This window comes from Phasianus colchicus, chromosome 16 (genome assembly GCF_987193195.1).
Source record: "Phasianus colchicus chromosome 16, bPhaCol1.hap1.1, whole genome shotgun sequence".
In the NCBI taxonomy this organism is placed as follows: domain Eukaryota; kingdom Metazoa; phylum Chordata; class Aves; order Galliformes; family Phasianidae; genus Phasianus; species Phasianus colchicus.
This window is the reverse complement of record NC_143451.1, coordinates 14,256,982-14,283,641: the sequence shown is the minus strand read 5'-3', so window position 1 is coordinate 14,283,641 and position 26,660 is coordinate 14,256,982. Positions and strand designations below refer to the sequence as shown.

The window sequence follows — 26,660 nt, the reverse complement described above, 5'->3', positions numbered from 1 at the left end:
TCTGGTAACCTTGATATTCAACTTGGAAAAATAAAAAATAAAGCTCTAAAGTAGCTGCATTGTGTTGGCAGACATTCAGGCTTTGCAGTTTCAGTACAGACACCCACATACCCATTTCTGCTGAACATTCTTTGATTATAATCTTGCTTAAGCAAGAGCACTTTTTGCACCTCTGCACCAGGTAGAAATCCACGTGTAATGCTTGCCCTCCAAATGCAAACAGTGACATCATTTGCAAAACAATTGCACTGTCTTTGCAGGGGTTTTGTCTCTTAGCTTGCACTCCAGCATCTCTCCATTGCTCCAGGTGCATTTTCTACTTTCTATCAGTCAGAGACTGAGCAGCCAAGATGATCTTACAGACAATGGCAAGATCGGAACAGAGATTTGTAATAAGATTTTGCTGAAATCCAGTAAGAGCCCAATAGCGGAAGCAGCTGCTGGGGATTTACTGGAAACCATGATTTAACAGAAAGCAGTAGTGATGCAATCATGATGTGTGCACCAGCACACACTGCACCGTCATGTCTTCCTATCACAAAGCATCTCCTCCTCTGTCCAAATCTTAGGCACACAGAAGTCTGCATAAGGCTCCAGAAAACATCGTGCTGCCCTCATTCGTGCTGCTTTTCAGCAGCAGACCTCTTTGTATCTCAGTCTCCATGTTCATAAAGGACCTGCTCACAGGGATGGCAGAGGGAAGCTAGAAGCACCAAAAGCACTGAGCTGGGATGGATGCTCTGCAGACCACTGAGCGCAGCTCACCTTCCTGCTGCACTGCAGCCATGCCTCAGCCTGCACCAGGAACACAGGATTCATCAAAGAAGGACAAGAGTGGAATGTGCTGGAGCTGAGCTCAAAGCTGGGCTCTAATTCTTAAGCCTTTCAAGCATCAGAAGGGAGTTTCATCCATTTTGTGAGTAACATCAGATAACGGTGACATTGAAAACCAGCCAGAGCAAAGCAGCAGCTCCACTTGGAGGCTGGTCAGGAGAAATAAACTAACTGGTTTCTTTGTATTGAAAATTCCTCTCCATGGGCCAAGACCGAGGCTTGCTAAAGCTTTCTGACAGCTCTGCTGGCCAATCCGTCCTGCATGCACTGAGATTAAATAAATATTTGCCTTCACAGAAGCTCCTGACACACTCAGGTTTTTGGATGGAGACTACAGATGGAGCTAAGTTGTACCTTCAGAAATTCAACTGCAAAAAATGGCAAAAGAGCCCATTGTAATCAGGCTTTTCCTAAATTTCTCTCTATATAATGTAAATCAAGAGTCTCAAGTTGCTGGCATTACGGGAAACGTGCCAGCATAAAACCAGAAGAAAGGGGAAAAGCTCTTAATTTGCATAGTTCTGTTCTCTTCACAGACACGCAACAAGGATGGGCTTTAAAGACTGCTTATAACTTTGCATCGTTCACATGGATTTGAGACCTTTTGGGCATCTTCCACCCAGCTCACAAATGAAAGGTGGGCAAATGAGAAGCCCGCTAATTTACTGCCTGCATTTTGAGGTTGTGAATTCACTAAACTTGGCCACTTTCTATAAGAACCTCTGATGACAAAACAAAGACAAAAGGCATTCCACGAGGAAACCCCCAACCACCTTTCCTTTGTTGCTGCAGTCATGAACAGCTGCAACCCTGCTGTCTTCCTTCTCCTCCCTTCTCTCTGCTCCTTATCTCACAAAGAACCACAGCTCAGAGGACACAGCCCTGCTCAGGTCCCACCATGCATGCCAAACCAAGGGGCTGGGCATGGCTCACACAGCACTTCAGCCCCTGCACTACCTTCTCCTTCAGGACTGTGTGCATCGGTGTCTTAACAAATGGCATCTCCAGTGATGCTTTATTTCCTTGCTCTGATTGCTCCTGAGGCTGAGAGGAATGCTGGAGCGCAGCGTCACCATGGCACTGCTGGCTTGTAGCTGAAACGAGGAAGTGACAGCAGAGGATGAGGTTTGTCAGTTAAAATAATTGGCTTTAAACTGCAACACCGCTCGCTGCTTTGTCTGATCAGGCCCAAAATAAACTGCATTACATCAGTGCAGGTCAGGCTGAGCTAATAAGGGTGTCTTTCTCACAGTGAGGAGGAACACATTCACGTTCTGTGCGTTTTCTCTTTGCAGGCAGAGCACCCTCCAACTGTGCAAATGCTGGGGGAAAATTAATTCAGATTGCTTCCCAAGTTATGCAAGAGCCACATAGAATAGAAAGTGCACATTAACAGATTCTACTATTTTAGGGCGTTCTTTTATGTCTCGTAATTTACTCTGCTATCATATTTGCAGACAAATAGAAAATAACACATAAGCAAAGCAATCCCTGGGGTGTCCTGAGAACACAGTGAGGTGGACAGACACCGTCAGACAAATGGCACTCCCTGTAGTATAGCTCACCCTGAAGGATAGCTCACCCTTCTCAGCCCTGAATAAGGACAACGAGATCTACTCCATGCCATAAATATATGGAATACAAAGCAGCAGGGGCCAAAGCTAAGTGGGGCTGCAGTAACACAGCCTGCAGGCAGTAGGCCACCACCCTCAGATACATACCTACCAACCAAGACCTTTGCCTTCCATCTTCAGTCTGAATTCCTCCACTGTTTTTATGGGGCCTATGACAATTTGCACCAGCTGAGGAGCTCCAGCCTCCCATGACTAAAGAACGAAAGCAATGATGCTTGCTAGTATTTACATCCTTCCTCTTTGCAAACGATGCATTCCCATCCTGAATGGGAAACAAACGTCTCAACATGAAAGATACACAACAGCATCTGCTGTGAGTAGGGGAGAACTGCCATTCACCAGTCCTAGCAGGATGCAATCATAGTGGCATACAGGCTTGGTAGCAGCACGCTTTAACTGTGAATCTGCTCCTGTTATTGACTATCTGCAAAATTAACAGCAATAGGAGTCACTGGCCTATTTATAAGAAATACATGGGAGCAGCATTTGCAGCAAAGTTGCAGAAAGCTGCACTCGGTGAAGCTGCTGCTTGCACAAAGTTCACCCCATGCTCGCCATCTGTTCACACTGTGCTGGAAAGCAACTACACTCCCATCTGAGCCCGTAAATCACCACTGAACTACCTCAATGACCTTATTAAATAACAATACATGGCATAAATAATCTCTTAGCAGTATACACATCTTGTAAATTTGCAGCTCACTGGTGAGCCACTGCTCTCCTGCGCTTGGACTCTTTAAGAAGACCAGTGACTCAGGCTCTTTATCCCCAAAACGAGATGATTCTGCCTTTGCTTAAGTGTAAATATTTTCAAGTATTTGGTCCAACGATTCTTCATATGGCTTTGGCCACTACTGTCGTTAAGACACAGCCCAATCTGCTGTTGCTCCCTGTAGCCATGATGTTCACCTGGTTCTCTCACAGCATCTCCACCTCAACAGAACAGAGACTCACAACAAACTTGGGAAGAGGACAGCACCAAGGGCATCCCTGCTGGAAACAAGCGCAGGGATCAGACCCATAGAGAACAGTCTGCTCAGTGTATGCAGCTTTGGCAAGGCCAGGGGAACACTGCACTTGACCTGCATGGTTTCCATGAACATCCAGGACTTACCCAAATTTACGCCACATTACAGAAAGACACGACCAATGTTTTCAAGAAAAAGATGCCAACTCCCTTCACACAAATTGGCCGTTGCTGGAGATACCCATGAGCTCCGTCTGGCTGCACTAGCCATGCTCAGCCTGGAGATAAGTGCTTTCCTGAACCTAACTGTAAAGTTGGGGCATTCTTCCTGACAGGAGTTATAAGATTTAACAGCAAGTATACAGCAGTGCTCCTGTTTCATTTGCTAAAGCAAAGATCCAAAGCTGGGTGCTCCTAGCATCCTGCTGGTAAATGAGACAGGTCCACCAGAAGCCAAAGCCAGGTTTGCAGGACCCAAGGGCTCCCTTTTGTTTCCTTTTGGCCCCACACACATCCCATTCTCCTGTCTATGGCCTGAGATGCACTGTATCAGCTGTACCTTTACCAATCTATAAATCATAATGCTCCAAACCTAAAGCCACTGTTCTGTTTTGCTTCCTCCATACCTTCCCTTGGTTAAAATAAACCCATCTGATGAAGAGCAATCAAAAGCACTCAAATGAAACTACTTTCAGCAAGGCATTCAGAAGGTATTGCTATAACTGCTGCCAATCAGTGGCAGGGGAAGACATCCAAACCTTTTAACTACCTGGAGTACGAAATCCAACCTCAGAGCAACTAATAGCACCCTTTGTTTCTAGAGAAGTCAGTGCCTGTGCTTCATTGAACTCCTGGAGAGGGGACAATTAGCTGGAGACTGACGGGAATTGAGACAGTTCATTTATCAGAAGGGATAAAATCAACCTCAAACACACTAAAGTGAGGGTCTCCAAATCAGTTTTACTCTGTGCTGTTGTACAACAAATGCATCAGCAGCATGAGGAAAACAACAGCGCGTTAATCGTGATTCCTGGTGTGTAAATAATGCTTTGCCTCATAATGCCTGGCTAGGACAATCAAATTATTTAGCTCTAATAGGAGAGCAGAATTAAGAACTCCAACATAGAAGAGGACATACCTAAGAATCGATAGTGGACCACCGAAGCATTTAATCACTGTTTTACTAATCTTCCTGCACTACCTGAACTCACACCAACTCCTCGCGCTAAAATCAATGGTGCTAGCACCCTCATTAACAGCACCTCCTCAGGAGGAATGAAATCATCAGAGATTGAAAAACTAAGCCATGGCAGAGGAGCTGGAGGCTGCAGCTGCAAGCAGTGCAGATGCTCGTGTCCATAGGCTTCCTGGGGGAGCAAGGAACTGTTACAATTCCTCCTTTGGAATTTGCACTGAAATCTGGGACTGAGGGAGAGCAGCTGTGACTGCAGGTACAGCAGCACATCCCTGAGAGCTGACATCTGCAGCAGGGCCATGGTTTGCAGCCATGGCTCTTCTCTGGGGTGAGGATTGAGAGCTTGCTTGAACACAGCTCTGCCCACCGCAGGGATTTCTGTATGAGCAAGGTGTCTTTCTGCTTCCCAGCTCCAGTTCCACTGCCTTGCATCGCCTCCCATCACACTGGGCAATTTCCTGTTGGTTCAGGGGTTATGCAAGCACCTGGGGGCAGCTGCGTAAGGGCCAAGCACTGCCTCTGCATCCCACACTGCTCAGTCTCTCACTTCTATCCCTCACCAGCAGCTAATGAGTTTGCTGCATCCTCCTGGCAGGCTGCCCTACGTGATCTCTTAGTCCTGACCTGCACATCTGACACTCTCATCCTGGGACTCATTTCTCCCAGGTCTGTCAGTTCGGCTGCAATATCTTCTGCTTGGCATCTACAGGCTCCAGGCAGGCTCTCCCCAAAGGATCTTCTGCAAGCAAGACACTGAAGTTCTGACCAGGGCTTCATCAGGCTGCCTGGAAAAGGATGTTACTCAGAACTGCTCACAGCATTTTCTTATTTTTATGCAATTGTTGAGCAAGTGTCAGAAAGCAAAATTGCCCTTGGGATGGGAAAATGGAATTAAATCTTCCAGCAAACACCAGAAAATGGATACTGACGTCTCTATTAACAACAAAATGTTTCATGCTTAGAAATTGGTAATCTAACACTCCTTCAGGGAATTCAGAATGGTGAGAAAAAATAGTCTAAGGCAGCACTGGAAATAAAAAGAAATACATTTAAATGAAACTCAAACTCAGGGTGTGGGGTAGGCAGGAGAATAGCCTTACTGGTCCCATTCCAGTGCATCCCCGTGCAGTTCAGGAGGTCACAAATAGAAAGCAAAGACCCAGATGCTCTGCAGCTCCCAGCAGGCACACAAGGATTGCCCCACACAGAGCGCATCCTCCAAACTGCTGCTGTGGCTGCCAAGCTGAAATGACCCCGCCAGCAGTTGTATGGACAGAGCCAGCACATGTGATATGGCTGAGCTCCTTCTTTAAGTGCCAGACTGCAGTCTGTCCTGGAGCACTTAAGGATGGCACAGTTCAGATCAGCTCTTTGGTGGCACTGCTTCAAAGCAGATGGGCAAACTGATGACCCAACACCACAAACATCACAAGCCACAGCCCTGAGAAACAGCTGATCCCAACCTAACAGCCAAGGAGCTGAAAGCAGTGCCCCAGCTGAGCTATGCTGTGTTATCCAAAAGAAGGAGCACAGTTTGGCACAGGTATGCATCCACGCTTTGGAGCTGTTATGGTGAAGTAGAAGGGAAAAGCTGGCATTGGAAGTTTGGTCCCCACCTCCTCACTGTTATGTTGTGACACAAACCTGGTCACCCCAGGGAGCAGCCAAATGCTCCCCTTGGAATTTCCCACCCAGAAGAATGAACAAATAATATCCTGGTCAGCGTTGCACAGGTCTCTTACACAGCTCCTATGCTGGATTTAACGATGATACAATTCTCAGAGAAAATACATAACTAAAAATATCAGTACTCAACCTACAAATGCCTACCAGCCTGCCTTCCCTTCCCCTTCTCCTCCAAGCACCGTTCATTTAAAGTGATTTGCTACAGCCAGCATTTAACAGTGGCTGAACTTCAAAGAGGGGAGAAAACCCTACTGCTTCTGTTTGAGCTCTCCTGTAGTATTTCTCACAAAGCTCAGAACCACTGCCCTTCTGCCCAGACAGTGGAAGACATACCTCACTCTGTATGCTTAAAATGAGGCATCTGCCTGAAGAAGCTATAGCTGAATCCATGCTTTCACAGCTAAAAGTTGCATGGTATAAAATAGCATCGTTATTCCTGGGTGAACATCATACACGTGTCAGCAGATGTATTCCAAATCTGTCTAAGAAATCAATTACTTACTGTCAATACTACATGTCCAACTCCAGTAGATTGCTTTGAAAATCTAGAATAAAAATGTGCAGTGTACTGTACATGAATACAGATAGCACACAGTGTGCAGGTTTCATATATACCAAACAGCAGAGCAGAAAGTCTCTACGCATAAACAGAGTCTGTATGAGATCAGATTTTAATTGCAGTTTTAATAGCAGCCAACTGCTGGAGTTACCTGCTTATTATCAGTCCTGAGAAGCAGCATGAAAATAGTATTTTAACCTTTCATCTGGAGCATGGTCCTTGCTAATAAAATTATCCGAGAGTCATCCATGCACATAGCTGGTGTCAACTACTTAATATGCAGAATAAATTAAAGGCCATTTGCATACAGCAAAACAGTGTCCAGTTGATTTCTGGTACCTTTATGGTCGTTCTCATGCTGGTGCACAACAAGCCCATTCAAACCCTGAACCTCCTCAAATTCTGCCCTTCTTCAATAAAAGCATCTCATCCCCTTGACTTAGCACTTACAGACCATTATCCGCACTGTGCCATTAATCCCACCTCATCTTTTCAAAGCAAAAGTAATCTTGATGAGACAAATGCTCTTATCTCCATCTTAACTCACACTTACACCCCCTGCTATCAGGAACAAACCTGAGTGCGGGTGAAAAGCCAATTGAAGTCAACAGAAAGACTCCTAATTATGGTTTTTCTCCCATCAAGCGTTGCCATTTCCAATATTTCTAATCAAACACAGGGAACACCAGGATTAATCCTTCCCTAAAGATCACACCTTCTTAGCGACATATGAGCAATAATCAATATGAAGTAAATACAAACACAAACAAGAAAAAGGAATGGTAATGGACATCGAAACACTGATCTGCCCAGAGTTTCTTGGGCTACCTGCAGAATAAGGCTCCTGCTTCTCACTGTGAATGAATTCTTTCCTTTCGTATTTGGCTCTGATCCACTGTTCCCGTAGCAGTCTGGAAAAAAAAAAATACACAGAGAAGTAGGCATGGTCCAAGATAAACTAAGGAAGAATCCATAATCATTATTTCTGCAATCAAAATACAACTGGGATTTAAAAGTCTTCCAAACATTAAAAAGCACACTCCAGATTCAAGAGCTTCTTCCACGTTCTGTTAGACAACAAATCAATTGTTTCCCTGCACATCTTATTTTATTGCAACTGTACTAAAGAAAATCTACAGATTTAGCACAACAGCCCATTGCCACCCACCCAGGCCACCTCTGCACAAAATTCCCTCACCATACAAACAATTCTAACCAAGCTCCTCAGACTGGATTCTTTAGTAAAAGGCATCACTGAATGAAGAAGAAAAAGAACAAAACTACAAACTAGAGAAAAAAAAGATCTTTTAACTAAAGCTGCTGGTATGAGAACAGAAACGTGGTACACTTTGCACGCACACGATGGCCCATAGGTGATACTTGTGACTCAAGAGACATGGAGCTCATTGTAAGGTGGCATGGACCTCCCAAACTAGAAACAATAGGAATTCAAGAGACCATAGGTGGCCTCTTCAAAATGAAAGCACAAGAGGACATTGAATGGTCACACCCCAGGCCACAGCCAACCTCCTGGAAAGAACAAAGGTGGGAAAAAACACAAAGCCTTGAGAGAAGACCAGGAGCACGTGGCTGGCTGCTGGCACATCTTTCTTCTGCTGTTACCCTGTGCCATACCCAGGATTGAGTACAGCCCACCTTCAGATCCTCACATGGGGCTCACGTAGGTTTTGCAGAGGTGTGCACTAAGATTTCCAGGCTGAGCAGAAGGCTCTTTCTGGATCCAACATCTACACCACGTTAGGCTGTAAGTGTAGAAGACTGATGACCCCGACAGCAGAAATTAATTGCCTGTTTCTATACTTCTGCCACTCATCAAGGAACCTCCAGAAATTTGATCACAAAATCAACACCAGTACTTAAATTTCTAACTGTTCTTTCCATTCTCCAACCCGCTGCTGCAGACAGCTTGTTATCACCATAGCCAAACTCGGACCTTTTCAACAAGACCATCAGGGATTTAACAATAAGGAAGAGAATTCACACCACCCTCAGTTCCAGCTGACTTCAGCAGATCAGCAGGAGCTGCATCTGTTCCAAAAGCCTTCCAATGTGAACGTTTAAATAAGCTTCACGTGCAGCAGTGGGAAAACACTCTTGCTCCATCATGCAAATACTACAACAGATACACCCTGCTGGTCTCATGCCTTCGGGAACCCTGTTCTGCAATAACTTATTTCCCAAGATGCTGTCAATGACAGTGGTTCAGCCTCTCCACAGCTGTTGTGCAGGAGAGCACAGACTGATCAGCCACAAGGCAGCTAGTCCAAACGGGTGTCCTCAGAAGCTGCAAAACTCCCTTGATAACTTCTCCAGCACTCAAGCCAGACCACAGGTGGTTCCAATGGTGAGTCCAGGGTAGACAAGACCCCAGCCATGCCACATTCCCAACCCACACAACTTTCAAACATTCTTCCTCTGTTCGGTGTCATCACAAACACAGGATCTCTCAGCTACAATTTCCCCCAAAAAAATCAGTGCACATTGACAGCTGTCCACCATAAGGACAATTCAGTGCAAGGTCAGTGGCTGCAGCCTTTGCTCCAGTTGTCATTTATAGAAAGCAGAACCCGCAAAAGAAACCAAAACTAAGACCCAAAGAGGACAGCAAGGAGTCCAACATCTCCCTTACGGGCAACAGAGAGCTTGAGTAGGCACTTGACCATACTTGCTACAAAGGACTAGAGGCAATCCTGCCATAAAAAGCTGCTGTTGAGTGTGGAGGTGAACCACAGCATCACTGGCACTGCTTGCATGAATCTAAACAGGCACAGGAATTCGTCCTGGTATCTACGGGATCTGAAGGCAACCAGAGGGCAGAGCCAAGCCTCAGGTCCTTCGTACGATCTCCACACTGCTTCCAGTAGACTTCAGATCTGATCCCCGTTTCATTTTAAGTACGCCTTCAGGGGGCTTTTAGATACGTGCTGCTGACAGAATTCTCTGCTTCTGTTCAAGTGTATTTTTCTTGAGGTGAAGGTGTACATAAATAACCCAGGGCAAATATCACATGCCCAATACGAGGCCCTGCAACCCCAGCCCTCTTTGATTTCAACAGCTCCATCACTGAAGTGACTGCAGCACTTGCCTGCTGGGATTTGGTATTTCTGGTGATGGGATATACAGCAAACACATATTTTTCTAAGAAACACAAACTGTAACTGCACTGTTCCTGAACTACAGAGATGCACAGCTTTCAGGATCAAGTCCAAAAGCTTTAAGCAGTCCACTAAAGTCTGGCAGGCTGCTTACAGGGAGGTGCCATTTCTTTTGGCAATTAAAACAGAAAGGTCTTCGTAATTAACACGGTAAGAAACTGCGAGCAAAGGAAAAAAATAATTAAGGAAAGACTGTATTTCCAGCAGCAGTCTGTTGAATGGAGTAGTAGAATGGACAGTCCCCTTCACTTCCTCCATCTGCTCTCTTTGAGGTATCATTTTTCCACCATGAGTTCTTATAAAGCCAAGGCCCTGTTCTTGGAAAAAAGGGGAAAAAGCCAGTGTCATTGAAGGTAGTTTTCCTCCAAAACGAAGAAAGAAAATAAACAGCAGAGCTGCCACGTAGAGCTGGATGTGCATCAACTCCTCCCTGGGATGAACACCGCACGCTGCGGAGACTGCAAGATTCCTGGCAGCTTCTCCTTGGGCTCTCTCCCGCAAAGCACAGGTGCTCGAGCAGTAGGAGAGGTAAGAGGTTGAAGCATTTTTTTTTCCTTGAGAAAAATAACCCTGGTGAGATCAGTGCTCAGAGCACATCACTCCACAATACCTCACTCCACAACGCACACCGGTTTGGCTGATGCTCAAATCGTTCCTGCAGTTGTAGATGCTGTGGAAACTGCTGCCAGGAGCCATTTTAGATCAAAACTGAGATCTGCCAATGGTGCACAAAGGAATGATTTTTTTTTTACTGCCAGGCCAGGCAGCACTGCTCACGCCTGGGCCTTCCCAGCCTGGGGAATGGATGCACCACTGAGATACTTCACAGAGATGACAGGTGTCCTGTCTTTTCCAAAAAAAGCTTTCTGCATGCTGCAGGAAGAAGAATACAAAGTCACCTTGAGGATGTGAAAGGTGCTCAGGATCCCTTCAGCTCACCTTCATGGCGATTTTGGACCGGGGGAACACAACAGAGCCTTTCTACCCAAAGCCAACATCTCACAGAGGGAGTCCTACCAACGCTTCAAACATTTCCATTTAGTGCACCTCTTACAATGGCTGAATGCATCTCAGAGCCTGACGCACAGACTGGGCATTGCCACAGCACAGCGCTGAACAAAACCTTCCACTGCTGACACCCAGCTCAAGCAGCACTAGCAGGGGGTCCCGGAGGCTACAGTTCACCTGCTTGCTAATAGAAAAACACACAACACCCCACTGGTACACTGTGGGATTGGGCCCTCTAAAACCATTTCATGGAACAAACAACATCCACCCATCCTCCCCCTGCTCAGTGCAGCACGTCCTGTCTGCTCAGCTGCCTCACTCTGCAAAGCCTGCTCCAGCTTACAAGGGAGGCTCAACTACAGCATACAGGATACAGCAGCTTTTCCCTTGTCCCCATAGATGTGTGACTCCAAGAGAAAAGGAAGAAGAAAAAAATCCACCATTTTGACACTTAGAAATAATCAGCTGCTCCTCTATCAGGAAAGCAAGTTACGTTTTGGTGCAGAAGGGCTATTTGAAAAGGCAGAAATCAATGGGTGGAAATTGGCATTTTTGTAGCTTTAGGAACTCGTAAGAGTCTGGGGAACAGACAAACTATTGACTTCTCCACATCATCTCAACAGGACTTAATAAATAAGATCCCATGCGTGGAATAAATCCTACCACACACGCTCAGAAGAACACAGATTTTCAGGACTTGCTACAAATGCAATCCCCTCTGCAGCTGAAAAAAACATACCATGCTAAAACTAAAATACGACAGAGGCTGCAGCTGCACAAACAAGTGAAAGCTGTTTACCAGCAAAGCTCTTTACTTACTGACAGTCAAGAAATGTTGGCTTGTAATAAAACGGTGGCATTTTCGATTCGTATTTTGCTTTTGCTACGTTGTTCCCATTTGAGGCCATAAACTGTAAAAGAGAAGAGAATAAAGAGAAAGAATTAAGAAATGTTAATTTGCTTGGGTTTATTTCCCCCCGTCCTCCTTTGCTTCCTCACAGTACTAAACTAATTGGGATGGGGCCACATCTTTCCCTATTCATAAATTTTACTTAATTAAAGTCACTTTATAAGTCTAAGAAAAACATCCTCTTCCGGGCAGCCCTTGCTCAATGTGTTTTGTCAACTGTACAACCAGAACTACAGGTAAGCTTGTATTTTTCTGTATTTCCAAGGTTTTTTTCCCCACTATTTTCATGTTCTTGAGGTATTTGAGTTTATATATTCAGTCGACTCAAAACAAAAAGCAAAATAATCAGGGAAGGAAAAGCCCATGCAACACAAAGGCCTATTTTTCTCACAGAACACATGACTGTGAGCTGTGGCTCTCTGAAAAACCTCAAATCTACAAAACAAAACGTAAAAATCAATGATTGGAATCATTCTGTGTGTCCTTAAAGATAAGAACAGTCAAAGTACACAGGTGTCCCGGTTGGGTTTGCCTTAGAAACATCACCAAAATCTGTTCAGTTGCATAAATAGAGAGGATTTACATTGCAAGGGTACAGTTCTTTATGACACTGTTTAAAAGCCTTCAGAGCTCAGTGGAAGAAAGCCAGGAACAGCTGAGCTGGGCTGGGACGGCAGGAGACAGCGGATGTAACAGGAGAAACAGAAGACAGTTCATTTAGGATCAATAACTTCTACACAATCTACGATCATTTATAGGGGTGGAGAAAATACTCCCATCCTTTTCATGAGATAGTTATTCCATTTTTCAATCAGATTTCGTAAGTACGACATCACAGACTTCAATTTAGAAATGCTTTCTGGGATCGTGTTTGCCATGCCTTCTTTGGACAGGACTCAGTTTTACTGCTTTGCTGGTGAGGTGGCATTAAGAGCAGTGATGTGAAATGCAATGACACAAGCTCGCTGGCATTTCAAGCTGAGATGCACATACCTCCACTTGAGCATCATCCCAGTCATCCAGACGGACCGACTTCACCTTGCTGACTTGTGGAATATTGCGATGGATTCCCGAACAGTTCAAACAGATGAAAATCCCTAGGCTATGAGATGCCCAGTCTGGATCTGAAATTAAAATGGAGAGGAGATAGGACTTGGCTGGTCAAATTCAGCACAGGAAGGAGAGGTGGACAGGACAGGTAACAGCAGAGGAGGTCTGGAGTCACTGGGTCCAAGTTGCATCATAGTAAAGGCATCAGAAAGGCACACAAGATATGCATTAGTTTATACTAATTATCAGTATAATTGGTATAACTCTTAGCAGGCCTGCAATCCCAGCAGCATCACTTATTCACAGAAACTCAATACACAGAGAACATACGCACAAGACTCCCCCAGAAGTCAGACCTCACTCACACGAAGAGCAAAATGCCCAACCTTCACCAGCAGAGCCCACCCAGCAAGCACTGTGTAGAGCAGGAACTGCCCCAGTAAAACAAGCAGCTCAGGGAAACCCTTGTGCTGCTTCCCTGCCTTGGTTGTTCTTATTTTGGGAGGTTGTTCTCTTTGTTTTACAGTGGGAACACAGCACAGAGAATACAGAAAGGGCTGCCAGGCCAAGTCCTATCGCTTGCTGCAATGGCAAAAGGCTGCAATAGCAGCTCTGTGCTTTCTCTGAGCAGAGCCACGCTCTGCTTGCAGCCCTGAGCTGACATCTCACACAAAGCACTTTAAACACCCATCCCTCATCTCCACATTCCTGCTCAGACAGCTGCGGCTGCCACGAGGCAGTGCCCAGCATACAGACAGACTGCAGGGCAGGCAGGGTGCACCCAGCAGTGCAGGTCAGAAAGCCCTGGGAGCTGAGTTAGCACCCTCCAAGAAACTGCTAAGTAGTGAATACCCCCAAATCAGCCTGAATGCCAAGCGAAGTCTTTCCAAAACATCACTGGTAAAATAATTTATTAGTGTAATGCTATAATGGGATGGAAAGGATAGCAAAAATAGCAGGGTGTCAAAGTCTTTGGTCGCAGCAAATGAGGACATGCCCAAAAGCAGCAGCTGTGGATGCAGAAACAAAGGAAGAAAACTTGCCTACCTCTGGAGGAGCTCAGGAATGCAGGGATCTCCAGCGAGATACCCTCACCTGCACTGCCAACCCTTAAACGAAGGCTGGGAATGGGTGGATCCTGGAATTCTGGTGGATTCACCCTTCTGGACACTGCATTGCGTGTACCTGAGCTCCCCTGGGTTGGCCCTGCCTTCCCACCAGGTGCTCCATCATTGCCTCCAGCTGTGACTCAGCATTTCCACTACAATTAGGAAATTTGTAACCATCATCTGGACAAGGCAGGGGGTTATGGACCCAAGCAAGCCCTCATCCTGGTGCATCCCTGTGACCCCATGCTGCCCAAAGGCAGGAAGGAGGGTGCAGGATTCCCCTTTCCATCTTCCAGAGGTCCCCTTGGCACCCACAGCCCACACACCTGTGACACAGTTATCAGCAAACTCCAACTGCACAGACTCTGCCCACAGACACGCAGGGGCTGGTAGCAGATCATGGCAGCGAAGAGTTCCCCAACCACATCACAGACCCTGTCTTCACTTCTGCTCTCCAGCACAAAAGACATGAAAAAAACCAGTTTATGGCAAATAAAATAGATCTCCAACCCTTGTCAAATCACAGGCTTCAACTCCTCAAATGGCTGCTAACACAGACTCTGAGATAATGTTTTATCAAGCATGTGATTAAATCCATATGTCTTTACACAGCTGGAAAAGGAAACTTTGGCAAAACACGGCAGAGATTTTTTTTTATCACCTGCAAACAGATCAGAACAACTTTAAAAATAAAAACCTGATACAGCTTCATTTGAGATAAATAAATAGATGAACAAAGCTAAGCTCCAGAGAAGGACGCTGGGGGTAACTTCTTCACATCTTGTTCATCTGGAAGGGAAGGCACGGCCAGAGCTCAGAGAAGCATCCAAAACAAAACTGAAATACTCAGGTCACACAGCTTAACTCAGAAACCAGCCCTGGCTGTCCTGACAAGGCCCAGGGAAATCCAGCACAAAGCAAACCAGCTGCAGCTCCAACCCAACATCGCTGAGCATAAGAAGGGCCGTAGAGGAAACAGAACTTCTCCTGTCTGAGGCAATAAGGAGCAACCAGAAGAGAGAGGAGGAGCTCCCCAGGAAGGCAGAGCCTCTTCTCACCCTGCACAAGAAAGGTAATGTGTCCTGTGATAGATGTAAGCACAGGGATTTCCGTGCAATCAATATAAGCAAAGGCCTTTCTGCTGCCATTCACTGCTGTTGGTTTGCAAAATACCACGGTGAGGAGAACCACGTGCAAAGCACTGCAGTTCTGTTGCTATTTACTTTGGAGAAAGCTAGGTTAGTTAGCAGGCCCTGGTCATGCATGTTTAAAAATAATAATAAAAGACACTTAAAACTGAAGCCAGCCTCCCACCAGCACTCCTTTCTAAGTGGGAAAATTCTTCAGTGAAGGCATTAAACTTGCCAAGGCTTTGGATTCAGCCATCAGACTCCAGCAGGAGCAGGCAGGCAGAGCTGTCCCTCTCAATGCCCTTTGTTTCAGAAGCTCCTTTTCCCCACACAACGTGGCATCAAGCTAAGCACGCTGCCATGGGAGACCCCCAGCACCCTTCCCTCTGCTCTGCTCGCACCAAGGTAGAAGAGCTGGAAAATTCCTGGGAAGAAAAAGAACCATTTCAGCTGGAGGACAATGGAGGTGCGGGAACAAGTTTCCACTTTTAGCTTGAGAATGAAAAGACCGTTTGACGGCATTGGAGCAGCGAGCTCCAGAACAGCTTTCCAGTGGGAGGTGGTGGGGGCAAAGAGACAGCACGAGATGCAGCACACAGCCCTGTGCTCCGCAGAGAGGTGGGATGTCAGTGTGGATGACGGGACCCAATGGCTCAGTCACCTGCCTTCAAATAGCTGTTTTTAGACCAGCGAGTGGATAGGGAGTAAGAGGCTTCAGATCCAACCCTCTCCATGCCCTCTTTAATCCAGAGCAAATCAAGCGATCCCTGGCACTCAGCTGTTCTCCTCTAATCACCACCCTTACTTCAGGAAATCAAGGGAATGGAAAAGCTTCACCTGCTCCAGAAATCACAGTGCTGGGGCTGCAGGAGGGTGTTTGCAACCCACCTCAGCTCACAGCCCCCTCCTCAGGCTCTGATACATAGCACAGCACCAAACCCACTGCATTCTGTAGCACAAACCCCCTCCGATATGAGGCTCCCCTCTATCACTCAACCTCTGCTCCTTCTCCACCCCATCCCACGCAAGCCCCATGTACTGAAAGGCTGATATGCCCCATTCTCCCTTGAGGATCCCAAATAAGAAAGATGGAAATGATGCTAAAAAAAAATCAAAACACACATGAACTGCTAGAGGGTTTGAACTGCAGGACTGCTTCGATGGGATTTCTACTTATGTCTTCAGAGACACACTGTCCTCCTGCACTGCAAAATGAACCTCACTCAGTGGAAACACAACCCTAAGTCACAGAGAAATGGAACAAAGAGAGAAATACTCAAGGTCTTGTTGTGCTCTGAGATAATCATTCATCTCGTGATGTGAGGAAAGATTGCCTGAGACAAAGAATCATTTAGGGGAAAAAAAAAAAATTAAAAATGCATATCTGTAATGCACCCAAATAACCATGCTGCAAATCAGCCCCTGGGAGCCCAACCTCCATGCAGCAGAGTGACAGCACAGCACCCCATGTCACAGGTAACAGCACTGTGGGGACTCCAACCCCACAGCTGGGACTCACAAACGCAGCCAACACAGTCTCATCCATTACAGATGGAAGACATTTTTGCAACTTCAGTATTTTTCTTACTCAGAACTTTCCTTGCAAACTACGGTCCTTTAAAGACACAGTTAATGAAAACCAAACTAGGAGCCTTTCAACAAACATGAGCTGCATGAGTGAGAAGCAGCCACAGTGGTTTTTTCATCACTCTCATTTTCAGTTTCGACATTAGCATCCTTTCCACACTCCCAGCCATCCAGGCCAGAGCACCACGGCCCTGCTCCTCAGCCTGAGATGTGCCCTCAACACCTCGTCTGGAAGAACTCAATGGAAGATCTGCTTTTGCACTGGAGATTTTCCTGCCAGCCTGGGGAAAGCACAGAGCACAGACCTGATCTTTCTGAGCATCAGATTCAGCGCCATTCAAGATCTGACAGCAAACGGCCTTGGTTTGAGGATCTGGATACCTCAGTAATGCTCAGCTGGGATTATTTAAGTGACAAATGCTGGCCCAGACCCAGGCTATGGGTAGGCTTTGTGGAGCTCTCAGCAAGGATCTACCCAAGAGATGACCCACAGGGGACAAAACTCCTTACACAGACCAAGAGAACAGGCACTGCCAATGCTCCCTGTCTGTTTTGGGGCTGATATTTTGCATGGTCACAGTCTTGTCACAACAGTGCAAACTTATCTGCACCAGGAACCCAGCTTTAGTTACATGAGCTTGTCACCCTGGGGCAAGCCGTCAGCCCAGGCTGTGGCTGCTGTTCTGACACCCAGGTGAGCTTCATTAACAAAAGAAAATGTTTTTTAACAGCAGGGAGAAAAAAGCTCCCATTGATGGGTCAATTTCTGAAAGAAATACTCCCAAGAACAAAAGAAAATCTAGCTAGTTTCCAAACACGTGAATAAACTGGCTGACACAGAATTTCCACCTGCTATCCCTCAGACCCATCCTAGCCTCTGTTATCTGCATCCCTTCTCTGCGTGACTCTCTTACCATGGCTCCGGCTCAGGATTTCAGGGAAAGGAACACGCTCAGCTGAGAAGCAACCATAACCATCAGGGCTCCTGGCCTGCTGCTTACCCCAGCTGCACCACATCAGCAGCACGACCATGTGGGAACGCAGCACTGTGTGATTTCCCTTCTTTTGTTCATTCTTTCCATTCTCACTTCACCTTCTCTGCTTCATTACTTTTCTGTCCCTACCTGTCTGCCTGGCACCAGCTCTCACCCTTATCTCTCTGCATATCCCATTTCTCAGTGGATAACATATGCACACCGCAGTCCGGAGGCTCTCCAGGCTCCTGTCCCACATCACCAGACTCAGAAAGACGTGGCCTGCTGCCCCTGCCCAGGATGAGTAACAGGATCCAGCCTGAATATTTTCAGTATCACCCACAGATGCCAGTTATGCATCTTAGCCCCCATGGAATAACCCAGGGCAGCCGATCCCCATTGCGACCCTGAGCAGACGAGCACTTTACAGCACAGCAACAGCTCACCTTTACCAAAGACAACAAAGCAAAGCAATGGCTAAAAAAATTGGGGTTAAGAATGGCGATGCAGTCCCAAGGAAGTAATGCTGTGACAGAGGGCAGAATGGTATTAATATAGCACATCTTGTCTAACAAAAGACACTGGCCCCAATTCTCTCTGAGTTTCACTACGACATCTCTGCACGCAAGCGTCACTGAAAGCAAAATGGCTTTGTTGTTTTACAAACCCATTTAGAGACTTTAACAAGAACCATCTTCCCTCAGTTTGAGCTGTTTTACTCCCATACAGCTCCATCTCTATCCTGCTGATGCTGAGGAAGTCCCCATTTTGCAGAGGGGCTTAGCACTACGAACAGGGCAAGGAAGTGTCACCCCATGGAAATGCACAGCGTGGGCTCACTGAGTCTCCTCCGGGAAGGGAGAATGTAGGGATACAGCGACTGCTGTGCCCACATGGCAGCTGGGGGTGGGCAGCTGCAGCCCCACAGCCCGCAGATGGGTGGGAGCAGAGCTGCACAGCAGTTCCAAATCGCAGAAAGTTCTTTGTCCTCTCCAGCTGATACTGGGGAGCTGCGGCTTCATGAGATGTCGACTGGGGACAGAAAGCCCCTGGTAATGGTACGTGCTGCTTGGTGGCACCCGATAGATCTTGAAATCCCCAATAAATCAATACCCAGATGGTTAAAAAGCAAAGATACAGCTGAAGCAGGTTTTGTTTCTTTTTTTGGTTGTTTTTTTAACCTACAGCGTGACCGAGGTTGAAAAGGACATCCCTACACCTCCTTTAGAGCCATGTAAGCTCACGCACATTTCGGTGTACCCATGCGGCAATAAGGAAAAAGAAAACGGGATGGGGGAGGGGGTCAGCGGCAATGCGATTTTTCTAAGACTCCCCCAGGGCAGTCCTGCTGCATCAGGCAGGCGGTGCCCAGCGAGAGCCGGGGCCGGGCTGCGCTCCCCCACGGCGCACGCGGCCCCAGGGGGCGAGGTGCCGAACCCAGCGCCGCGTCCCCCCACCGCAGCCCGGCTCCCAGCGGGGCAGCCCCGCGCTGAAGCGGCGCGCGGTGCCCGCACACGGCAGCGCCGGGCGGAGGTCGGAGCGCAGACACCTGTCATGCCGCACGGACGCGGCGGCGGCACGATGGCACAGCGCTGCGCCGCAGATGGGGCGGAGGGACCCGCCGCGATGGCACCGCGGTCCGGCAGCGGCACTGCGGGCGACCGCGACGCAGCCGAGACTCCCACCCGGTGCCGGCGGGGGCTCGGGGTAGGGACGAGGGTCCGGGGAGGAGCGGGTGCCGCAGCCCCCGCCCGCGCTTACCCGGAGCGGCGCAGTCGGCGCACGCCGCGTTGCCCGGCCGCTGGAGCAGCTCGACCAGCGCCTTCCTGCTCCTCTCCTTCGCCATGGGGGCTGCGGGCGGGTCCGCCGCGGTTAGCGGCGCCTCATCGCGGGGCGCGGCGCGTTGGGCGGCGCCGGGGCTGCTCCATGCGGCCCCTCGCCCCGCGCAAGGTGAACGGCGGGAGGGGGAGCGCCGGGGCGGTTTCTGCCGCGGCCGCCTCCTCGCCCCGCAGCCTCTCTCCTTCTCTCCCTCCCTCCCGGCCGGGCACGGCGCCGGTTCCGCCTTCCGCCGGGCCCCGGGGGCCGGCAGCTCCCCGTGCCGCGCTCGCCCGCGACCTCCAGCGGCCGCTCTCCGCCGGAGCCCCGCAGTCCCCGGTGCCCCCCGTGCGCCCCGCTGAGCTCTGCCCTTGGGGTGCTCTCGCTGGCCGGGGCCGCCTCTTTCCCGGTAACGCCTTTTGGAGGACTCCCTAACCCATCCGCTCCGCACACCAGCTCTCCTTCACCACCGTTCTCAGGCGCACATCACCGCCTTCTCCCCTCGTGCCCCCCGGCAGGACTGCCCCTCCAGGTGCTCATCGCCTCTCCAGGCGCTGGGGAGGCGGCACGCCGCTGATGTGAGGGTCCCCGGGGCATCGCGGCTGCGTCGCTGGGGCCAAGGGCTGCAGCCGCCCTCGCACCTCATGTGGCCAAGGGGCAAAGGCCGTGTAACAGCTCGGGGTGGTGATGTGGGAAACCGTCTGAGAGGAGGGGTTCAGATCTGCAGCTTTGAAGCTGCCGTCCTCACCCCTGCAGAATCCCTCCTCTCAAACACAGGCTGACATCAGTGACACTGCTTTGAGTGCATGTGGTCCACACAGCCTTGTCTGCTCCCTTAGCCCCACTGTGCTGCTGTGGGGCCAGAGGCAGCAGCACCTGGAGGCTCCACGCAGCTCTGGGAAGCCTTCCAGCAGCACAGCGCTGCCTCGATCCCACCAGCCTACACGGATGTGAGCAGAGCCACAGGTTCCGGGGAGCGTTTTGTGCAAAGAAAACCGCATACAGCCTTAAGTAGGAGCAAAATCATGGCCTGATAGGTTTACAATGTTCCCCTTGTCTGAAATACGTTTTCCCGAATGACCTTTGCATTTGTGCTGTCAGGCAAGTGACTGTAACCGAGTCAATTTCTGATTGTTCCCAACTGACGTCAGCCTGCTCCTTGCTGACTCTGTGCAGCACTGCACCGAGGGTTGCTGCTTGTACACGTGTAGGCTGATGACATCTGCAAACTCGTTCCCATGCTAACCGAAGGCATAATCCCAAACAGAGCCCTTTTGTTGAGGTTTGCAGCCGCAGCCTCCAGCTGGTGTGTGCCTGCAGGCGACCTTGCTTGTTTAGTCCCTCACACTAACCTGGAGCAGAGCACCAACATCCACCAGGGGCTTAAACCCATGCCAGAGAGTTAAGCTGGCTCCAGCACAGCATCATAGTCCCAGTCCTCCCATACCCTGCCAGGTTGAGCTTGTGGAACTGCTCCTCTGTGTAAACGCTCTAAACTCAAATCATAAGGCAAGTTTATCACCTGCACCTCAGCCCCAACACTGTCCCCTCCCTCCCGCTTTCCCAGCGCAGGCACTTGCTGAATGCCTCATGCAACAGCCAGGATGCCGCAAGTCATTGGGAACTGATCGGGGGCAGGGGCTGGGGGAAGGGGGGTAAAGTCTCTGTTTAGCTTTCCATTAAGTCTTATTGATTCTCTTAATTTTTGTTCTCCTGGTTGCTAGGCAATCCCTCTCTGCGTGCTGGAAACCAGGGCTGCAGACAGAAATTTATATCTTGTAATAAAATCAAATATAACAGAGCCTGTTGTCAGTGATGAGAGGGGAGCGGCTGGCAGAGGAGGTGCTGAACTGAGCCAGCCAGGATCAACCTGCAGCAATCCCAGTGCTCAGCTCCCACCCCGCCCATGACATAAATGCAACGGTACAAATCCTGCTCCCAGCACCCAACTGGGAAACAGCACAGGTGGATGGGCAGAGGGGGAATAGAGGGAAGTTGGAACAGGACCAAACCATTCAGAACTGACGATAATCTTCCGTTCAATGAGAATGCAAGGCTCAGCCCCAGCCTGTCCACAACAAGGGCATCTCCATAGGCTCACTCCTGGTCCTAGAGGATCCTAGGGGCTGGTGGCAGCTCAGGTTCACCTGCATCACACTGCTCCTCTTAGGATCCAAACCCCCACCTGAACTTCTCCCCACACTTTCCCTGTGGACGTGACCTGTCAAGGAGAGTTTAATGAAGTTGCTCCTACTTCTCAGGAAGCCTCCAGCCATACCCTCTGGGGATCAGCTGTACCAATGTGCCATCCTCGTTCAGATGGCATCTGACAGTCCACTGCTGAGTGACTTTTACTGTCTGATAAAATTTTGTACAGATATGTGCTTAGATACACACGTATTTATGTGTACAATGAGCTTGTTTATAAACACCCACACTTTGAGCTCAGTCTTTTCTACATCACAAGGTTGTTGTCTTAGAAACGGACAATATCAATACGATCTCCCAAGGTGCTATGCACAGGGCAGCCTGGAAATGCTGGAGTGTGAGGACAGGATGCTCAGAAATAACTGCATACCTCTTCATCATCTTCATGGTGACACACTGAAAACATCCCAGCTCTCTCCAAAATGTGTTCTTCCTTGGCCCTCTGTAGCTTTCACCCTGAGACTGCTTTTATTTTTCTGCTGTACCTGTACTGCTATTCAGTTAATTTTGCAGCCCCAGCCCTGAGATGGCTGTATCAATGTCACAGTCACTCAAACACACGGGTATTAAACTCAGCCCCTTATGTGACCTGGGAGCACATCCACAGTGCAACACAGGAAAACATTAAAAATTCCTGTGCGAACAGCAAACCCTAACAGAAATATCAATAATTCATGCCACTGCAACCGCAGTCAAGCACAACCCTCTGGAGCAGCAGATACAGCAGCCTGGGTCCCTTCTGCTTCCTCAGCACTACAGCAGAGGCAGCTCTTGCAGCTCAGGGTTTGTGTGCACAAGCCGTAGCACTGACCGCTCCCATGCTAAAGCAACTCATTTCAGTTGCAGTAGGGTTTCCTGTTCAAATGAAAAAAAGAAAAGGAACAAAAAAGGCAAGCCCTCCAAAAAAACTCTACAGCTGCCTGTATTAAAATGTGCGTGTATATATATTATTTATTGGGTTATTGAGTTAAATCAAGACTGGCAATGCCTGAGAGGGAGAGGAACGCCATGAAGCAGAGAGCTCAGACCAGGGTAATTACAAACCTTCAAACAGAAAATCTGATACCAGCACCAGCTTTCTCTGATTTTGAGCAAATTGCTGCATGAATTCCTGCAGGGTTTTCCCCTTCTGTAGGACAGGAAAAAAGCACTCTGTCCATACTTGGTTGGGATCTGTTGACAGAGTTGAAGATGACAATGCAAAGGAAAACGATGTGAGGCTGCCCAATGCCTAGCAGACCTAATGCCTATACCTGCTGCAGCCCCCAGTGATAAAAAGGTGTCACACAGCTCTTGAAGAGCCTTGCTGGGGAGTGATTTGCAACTCAAAGTTTCACCACATTTGCACAGTGGCCAACTCTGCTGCAAAGCTCAGAGCAGCCAGTGTGAAAAAGCAGCCTGTTCCTCCCATTGCTTACCAGCTGTGTGGGTAACAGCATGCACCAATTCAATGAGCTCCTACTCACGGGAGGAAAAGCAGGGAGAGTGAAAACAGGAAGGGGCTGCAGAGCAAAATTTCTCTGTCTCTCTAAAAATAGACACTATTTTTCAGGCTTCTGCAACTCTCACTGATTGCAAGTTTTGTTCCATGACTGCACCCTGGAGCTCAGAGCTGCTCTCCTGCAACCGCACTGCCACAGAAAGGAAAGTAACCTCAACCACTGCTCTCAGCCCACCCACCTCTTGCTCAGGTCTGTGCTGTTTCTTCCCTCAGCATGACTGCTCTTCTTTCCCCCTGGACTCGCTGCAGAAATGGGCTGGTTTGGGAATCAATATAAAGAGGAGCAAGATCCTCACTGGAGTCTCAGGGGCTGTCACACTGTTGGGTGGCTTTGAACCCAGGCATGTCCTGGAGAGCAGCATGAGGGTGTTGGGTGTTTGCATCTGTCTGCTGCACAAAAGGAAAATTTCAAAACAAGAAAAAAAATCACTGCAAAACTCCTGCCATGCACCTGACTGCAGTTGTGCTGCCTAATGACACTCTCACAGAAGATTAAATTAGACCAACATAGTCAATAATTCACCTACATCCATGTTACACCACTGCTTAGCATTACTCCTGATACACAGGAATTAGAAAACAGGTCTGAGGAAGTCCTGTATGGAGAAAGCCAACATACGTGTGAAGAGATCAATACATCAGGGCCCCAGCTGCTCCAAGAAAAGCCAGCACAGTTATTCAGAGCTTGCCATCATCAGTTCAGCCTGAATCAGAGACAGGCTTGACGTGCAAACTGCAGGGCAAACACTCATCACAGAAATTGCTTTTGCTCAGTTCCAATAACTTAATCTCTTCCTGGCTCAAATGCCTCATCCTTCCAGGAACAGCTTGGAGACACTCAAGTGGGAGATTGCAATGCATGATGTCCCTTTGCAGGGCGCAGAACAAAGCAGATGAGGCAGCTGCTGTGCCTCAGATGGAGAAGCTGTTGGTAGAACTGCTGGACAGCAAGAAAGGGGCAGACATCTAGCACATCACTTCTGGTCTGGAATTCCCCGCAGCAGAGCCAGCATCCTCAGAAAGAAGACCAGCCATTTCAAATGAGCACATGGGAAAAAAGAAACGGTGCAGCTACAGCACCTGGGATGGGCTGCTGCTCTCAGGTGCCTGTCCAGCTCAGGTGTTTGAGACCACATCACTTTTTGTAAGATTACTCAGCTGTGATTTGAATGAAGCATTATGTGGAAACAAAGCTGTGTTTTTTCTCTGGAAAATGATTAGAAATGATAGCCTGGAGAAAGCTGCTGAACAGCTCGAAATGGTATTTGAGCCTCCTCCAACTCAACTTTGTCCACAGGATATCAAGGACTATGTCCTACCCTTCCTCTGGCTGCTGATGTGATTGTTTGGATGTCACTGCACGCCCTGTAACAGCTCCCACAGCATCAGGATACAGAGCGTGCTGTTCACTTGTTTATTTTGGTATGCTTTGCCAAAGAAAAATCAGCAAAGAATTAATTAACAGCAATTATTTCTAGCAACAACAGAGCAGCCCTGCTCCAGAAGCCATGAAAACAACATCATGAGACCCCTGTGGCTGAACAGCCTTTATAAGCAGGTGCAAAAATAAACAACTTTATGGCAGGCTATAAAACAAGCCCAAGCCAGGTTGGGGAATGGCAGGGGAGAGAGTGACAGAACAGCCATTTCAGTGCTGAGTTGAAGCAGCTGCCCAGGTGACTTCTGTGAAAAAGCTTTAATAACCAAACCAGCCCTGAGCAGTGGCACCAACCTGAATCAAAGAACCAGAGGACCAGCTTAGTGCTGCCATAGCAGGTTTGCCGTACCAGCCACTCTGTGTTATTAGTGCTGCTAATGTGATTTAGTCTCAGCCAGTCCAACCTATTAGAGCTGTGATCTAAAGTACTAGGCAGCATTAGTTACAGTGATAAACATCCCTCCTCCCCTTACTATTTGCTAAAATAAGCCAGAATAAAGCAATCAATCCAGACATCTCTCTGCTTCAACGAGTCCTTCTAGCTGTTACCACCACACCTGCAGGTCTCCTGGTGTGAGCCTTGAAAGGGTACAATGAGATGTTCTGAACTTGCTCTCATTTTTCACCCACCTGGTTCGTTTCCAGCAGACTGTGAGCTCAGCATTTGATTCTTTGACCACAAATTGCTCACCCTGCATCACAAAATAGTGTGGTACCAGACTGTGGTTGTCTTTGTCCTGCATACGGATGGTCCCGCTGACCATATCCCCATACAAGGAAGCCAGATGCACCTCCTGCTAGAACTGCTTTCTGGGAATTAAATCCTGGCTCTTCAACAGATTTATGAGAGCAGGATCTCACCCACAAACCAGCACCTCTACCAGCTTTGCCAGAGAAACGAAAGAATTTGAGTACAGCCTGTACGAGAACACATGATCCATGCAGGGGCATTGATGCAAGTGAGGTCTCCATAAATCCTGCTCCTCTGAAGAAAGTCAGGATTTGACATTAGATTCAGCTGAGCACTTGCATCCTGCAGCCCACAGCATCCCATCAAATCTTCAGGGCAGCTCCAGCATCCCAGATTCTGCAGCGCTGTGATCTCCTGCCTTGAGGAGAGATGCAGCGCCTCCCAAGCTTGCTGAAACTCAGAACAGTTTGGTAACGGAGAAATGCAAATTGAACAACCCCAAACTGGGCCTGACTGCTTTCCAGAGCACTTCTTCTGTGCGACTGCCTTCCCATATGCCCTCCTCCATTAGCAGCTTTGCAAGCGAGATTAAAACCAGGCACATTAACAACTTCTTGGTGGAACAGGGCTTGCTGGCATTGAGGACACCAGAAATCCTGCAGAAATTGGAGCTGTCAGCTCCTAGAAAGTTACTGAAATAGTTGAAGAGCTCAGTTGCCCAAAGGGAATGGCTGCAGAAGCAGCCACCACTGCCTACTTTTAAAATCAAGATAAAGTTAGAAGCCTGAGTCATTCTGGATACTCTCCTTTACTTCACTACCCCACTTTCTTTTTGTGAGGCTACTTTACATCACTGCTGCTATCAGTTTGTCATAATTCATATGACCTGAACAGAAGAGCACCTGCAGCACCGGGTGGTGTAAGGCACTGTTCATTATCAGCCAGCAGGATGCAGTACATGGACTGCAGTGTTCCTCCCACATCAGTTGAACCTGCCTTACTCTGTGCGGAAGCTGGGAAAGATTGTTCATGCAAACAGGTACACATCCCACCAGAGCTGGAACAGCACAGACTGGATTCAGCCCACCAGAACTGTTTTACAATTGCAGAGCTAACTGGCTTCTGCTGGGCTATGTGATGAATGCCACACTTGTCTGGGGTGTCTCTCATGCAACGAAGTCCAGCAGC

The 26,660-nt window shown here is 48.3% G+C and overlaps 1 protein-coding gene across 1 annotated transcript in view; it reads right to left on the bottom strand.

The window, feature by feature from the left end:
• The window catches only part of ADAP1 (ArfGAP with dual PH domains 1), a 41,074-nt gene extending 21,200 nt beyond the window's left edge, over positions 1 to 19,874 (bottom strand). Inside the window, exons 1-4 of the mRNA XM_031606832.2 lie at positions 19,581 to 19,874; positions 12,963 to 13,093; positions 11,879 to 11,970; positions 7,704 to 7,786 (exon numbers count right to left, since the gene is read on the bottom strand). Of these exons, the coding sequence (XP_031462692.2) occupies positions 7,704 to 7,786; positions 11,879 to 11,970; positions 12,963 to 13,093; positions 19,581 to 19,665 (391 nt within the window). The 5' untranslated portion in view covers positions 19,666 to 19,874. The remainder of the gene's footprint in view (positions 1 to 7,703; positions 7,787 to 11,878; positions 11,971 to 12,962; positions 13,094 to 19,580) is intronic.
• Positions 19,875 to 26,660: the final 6,786 nt, after the last annotated feature.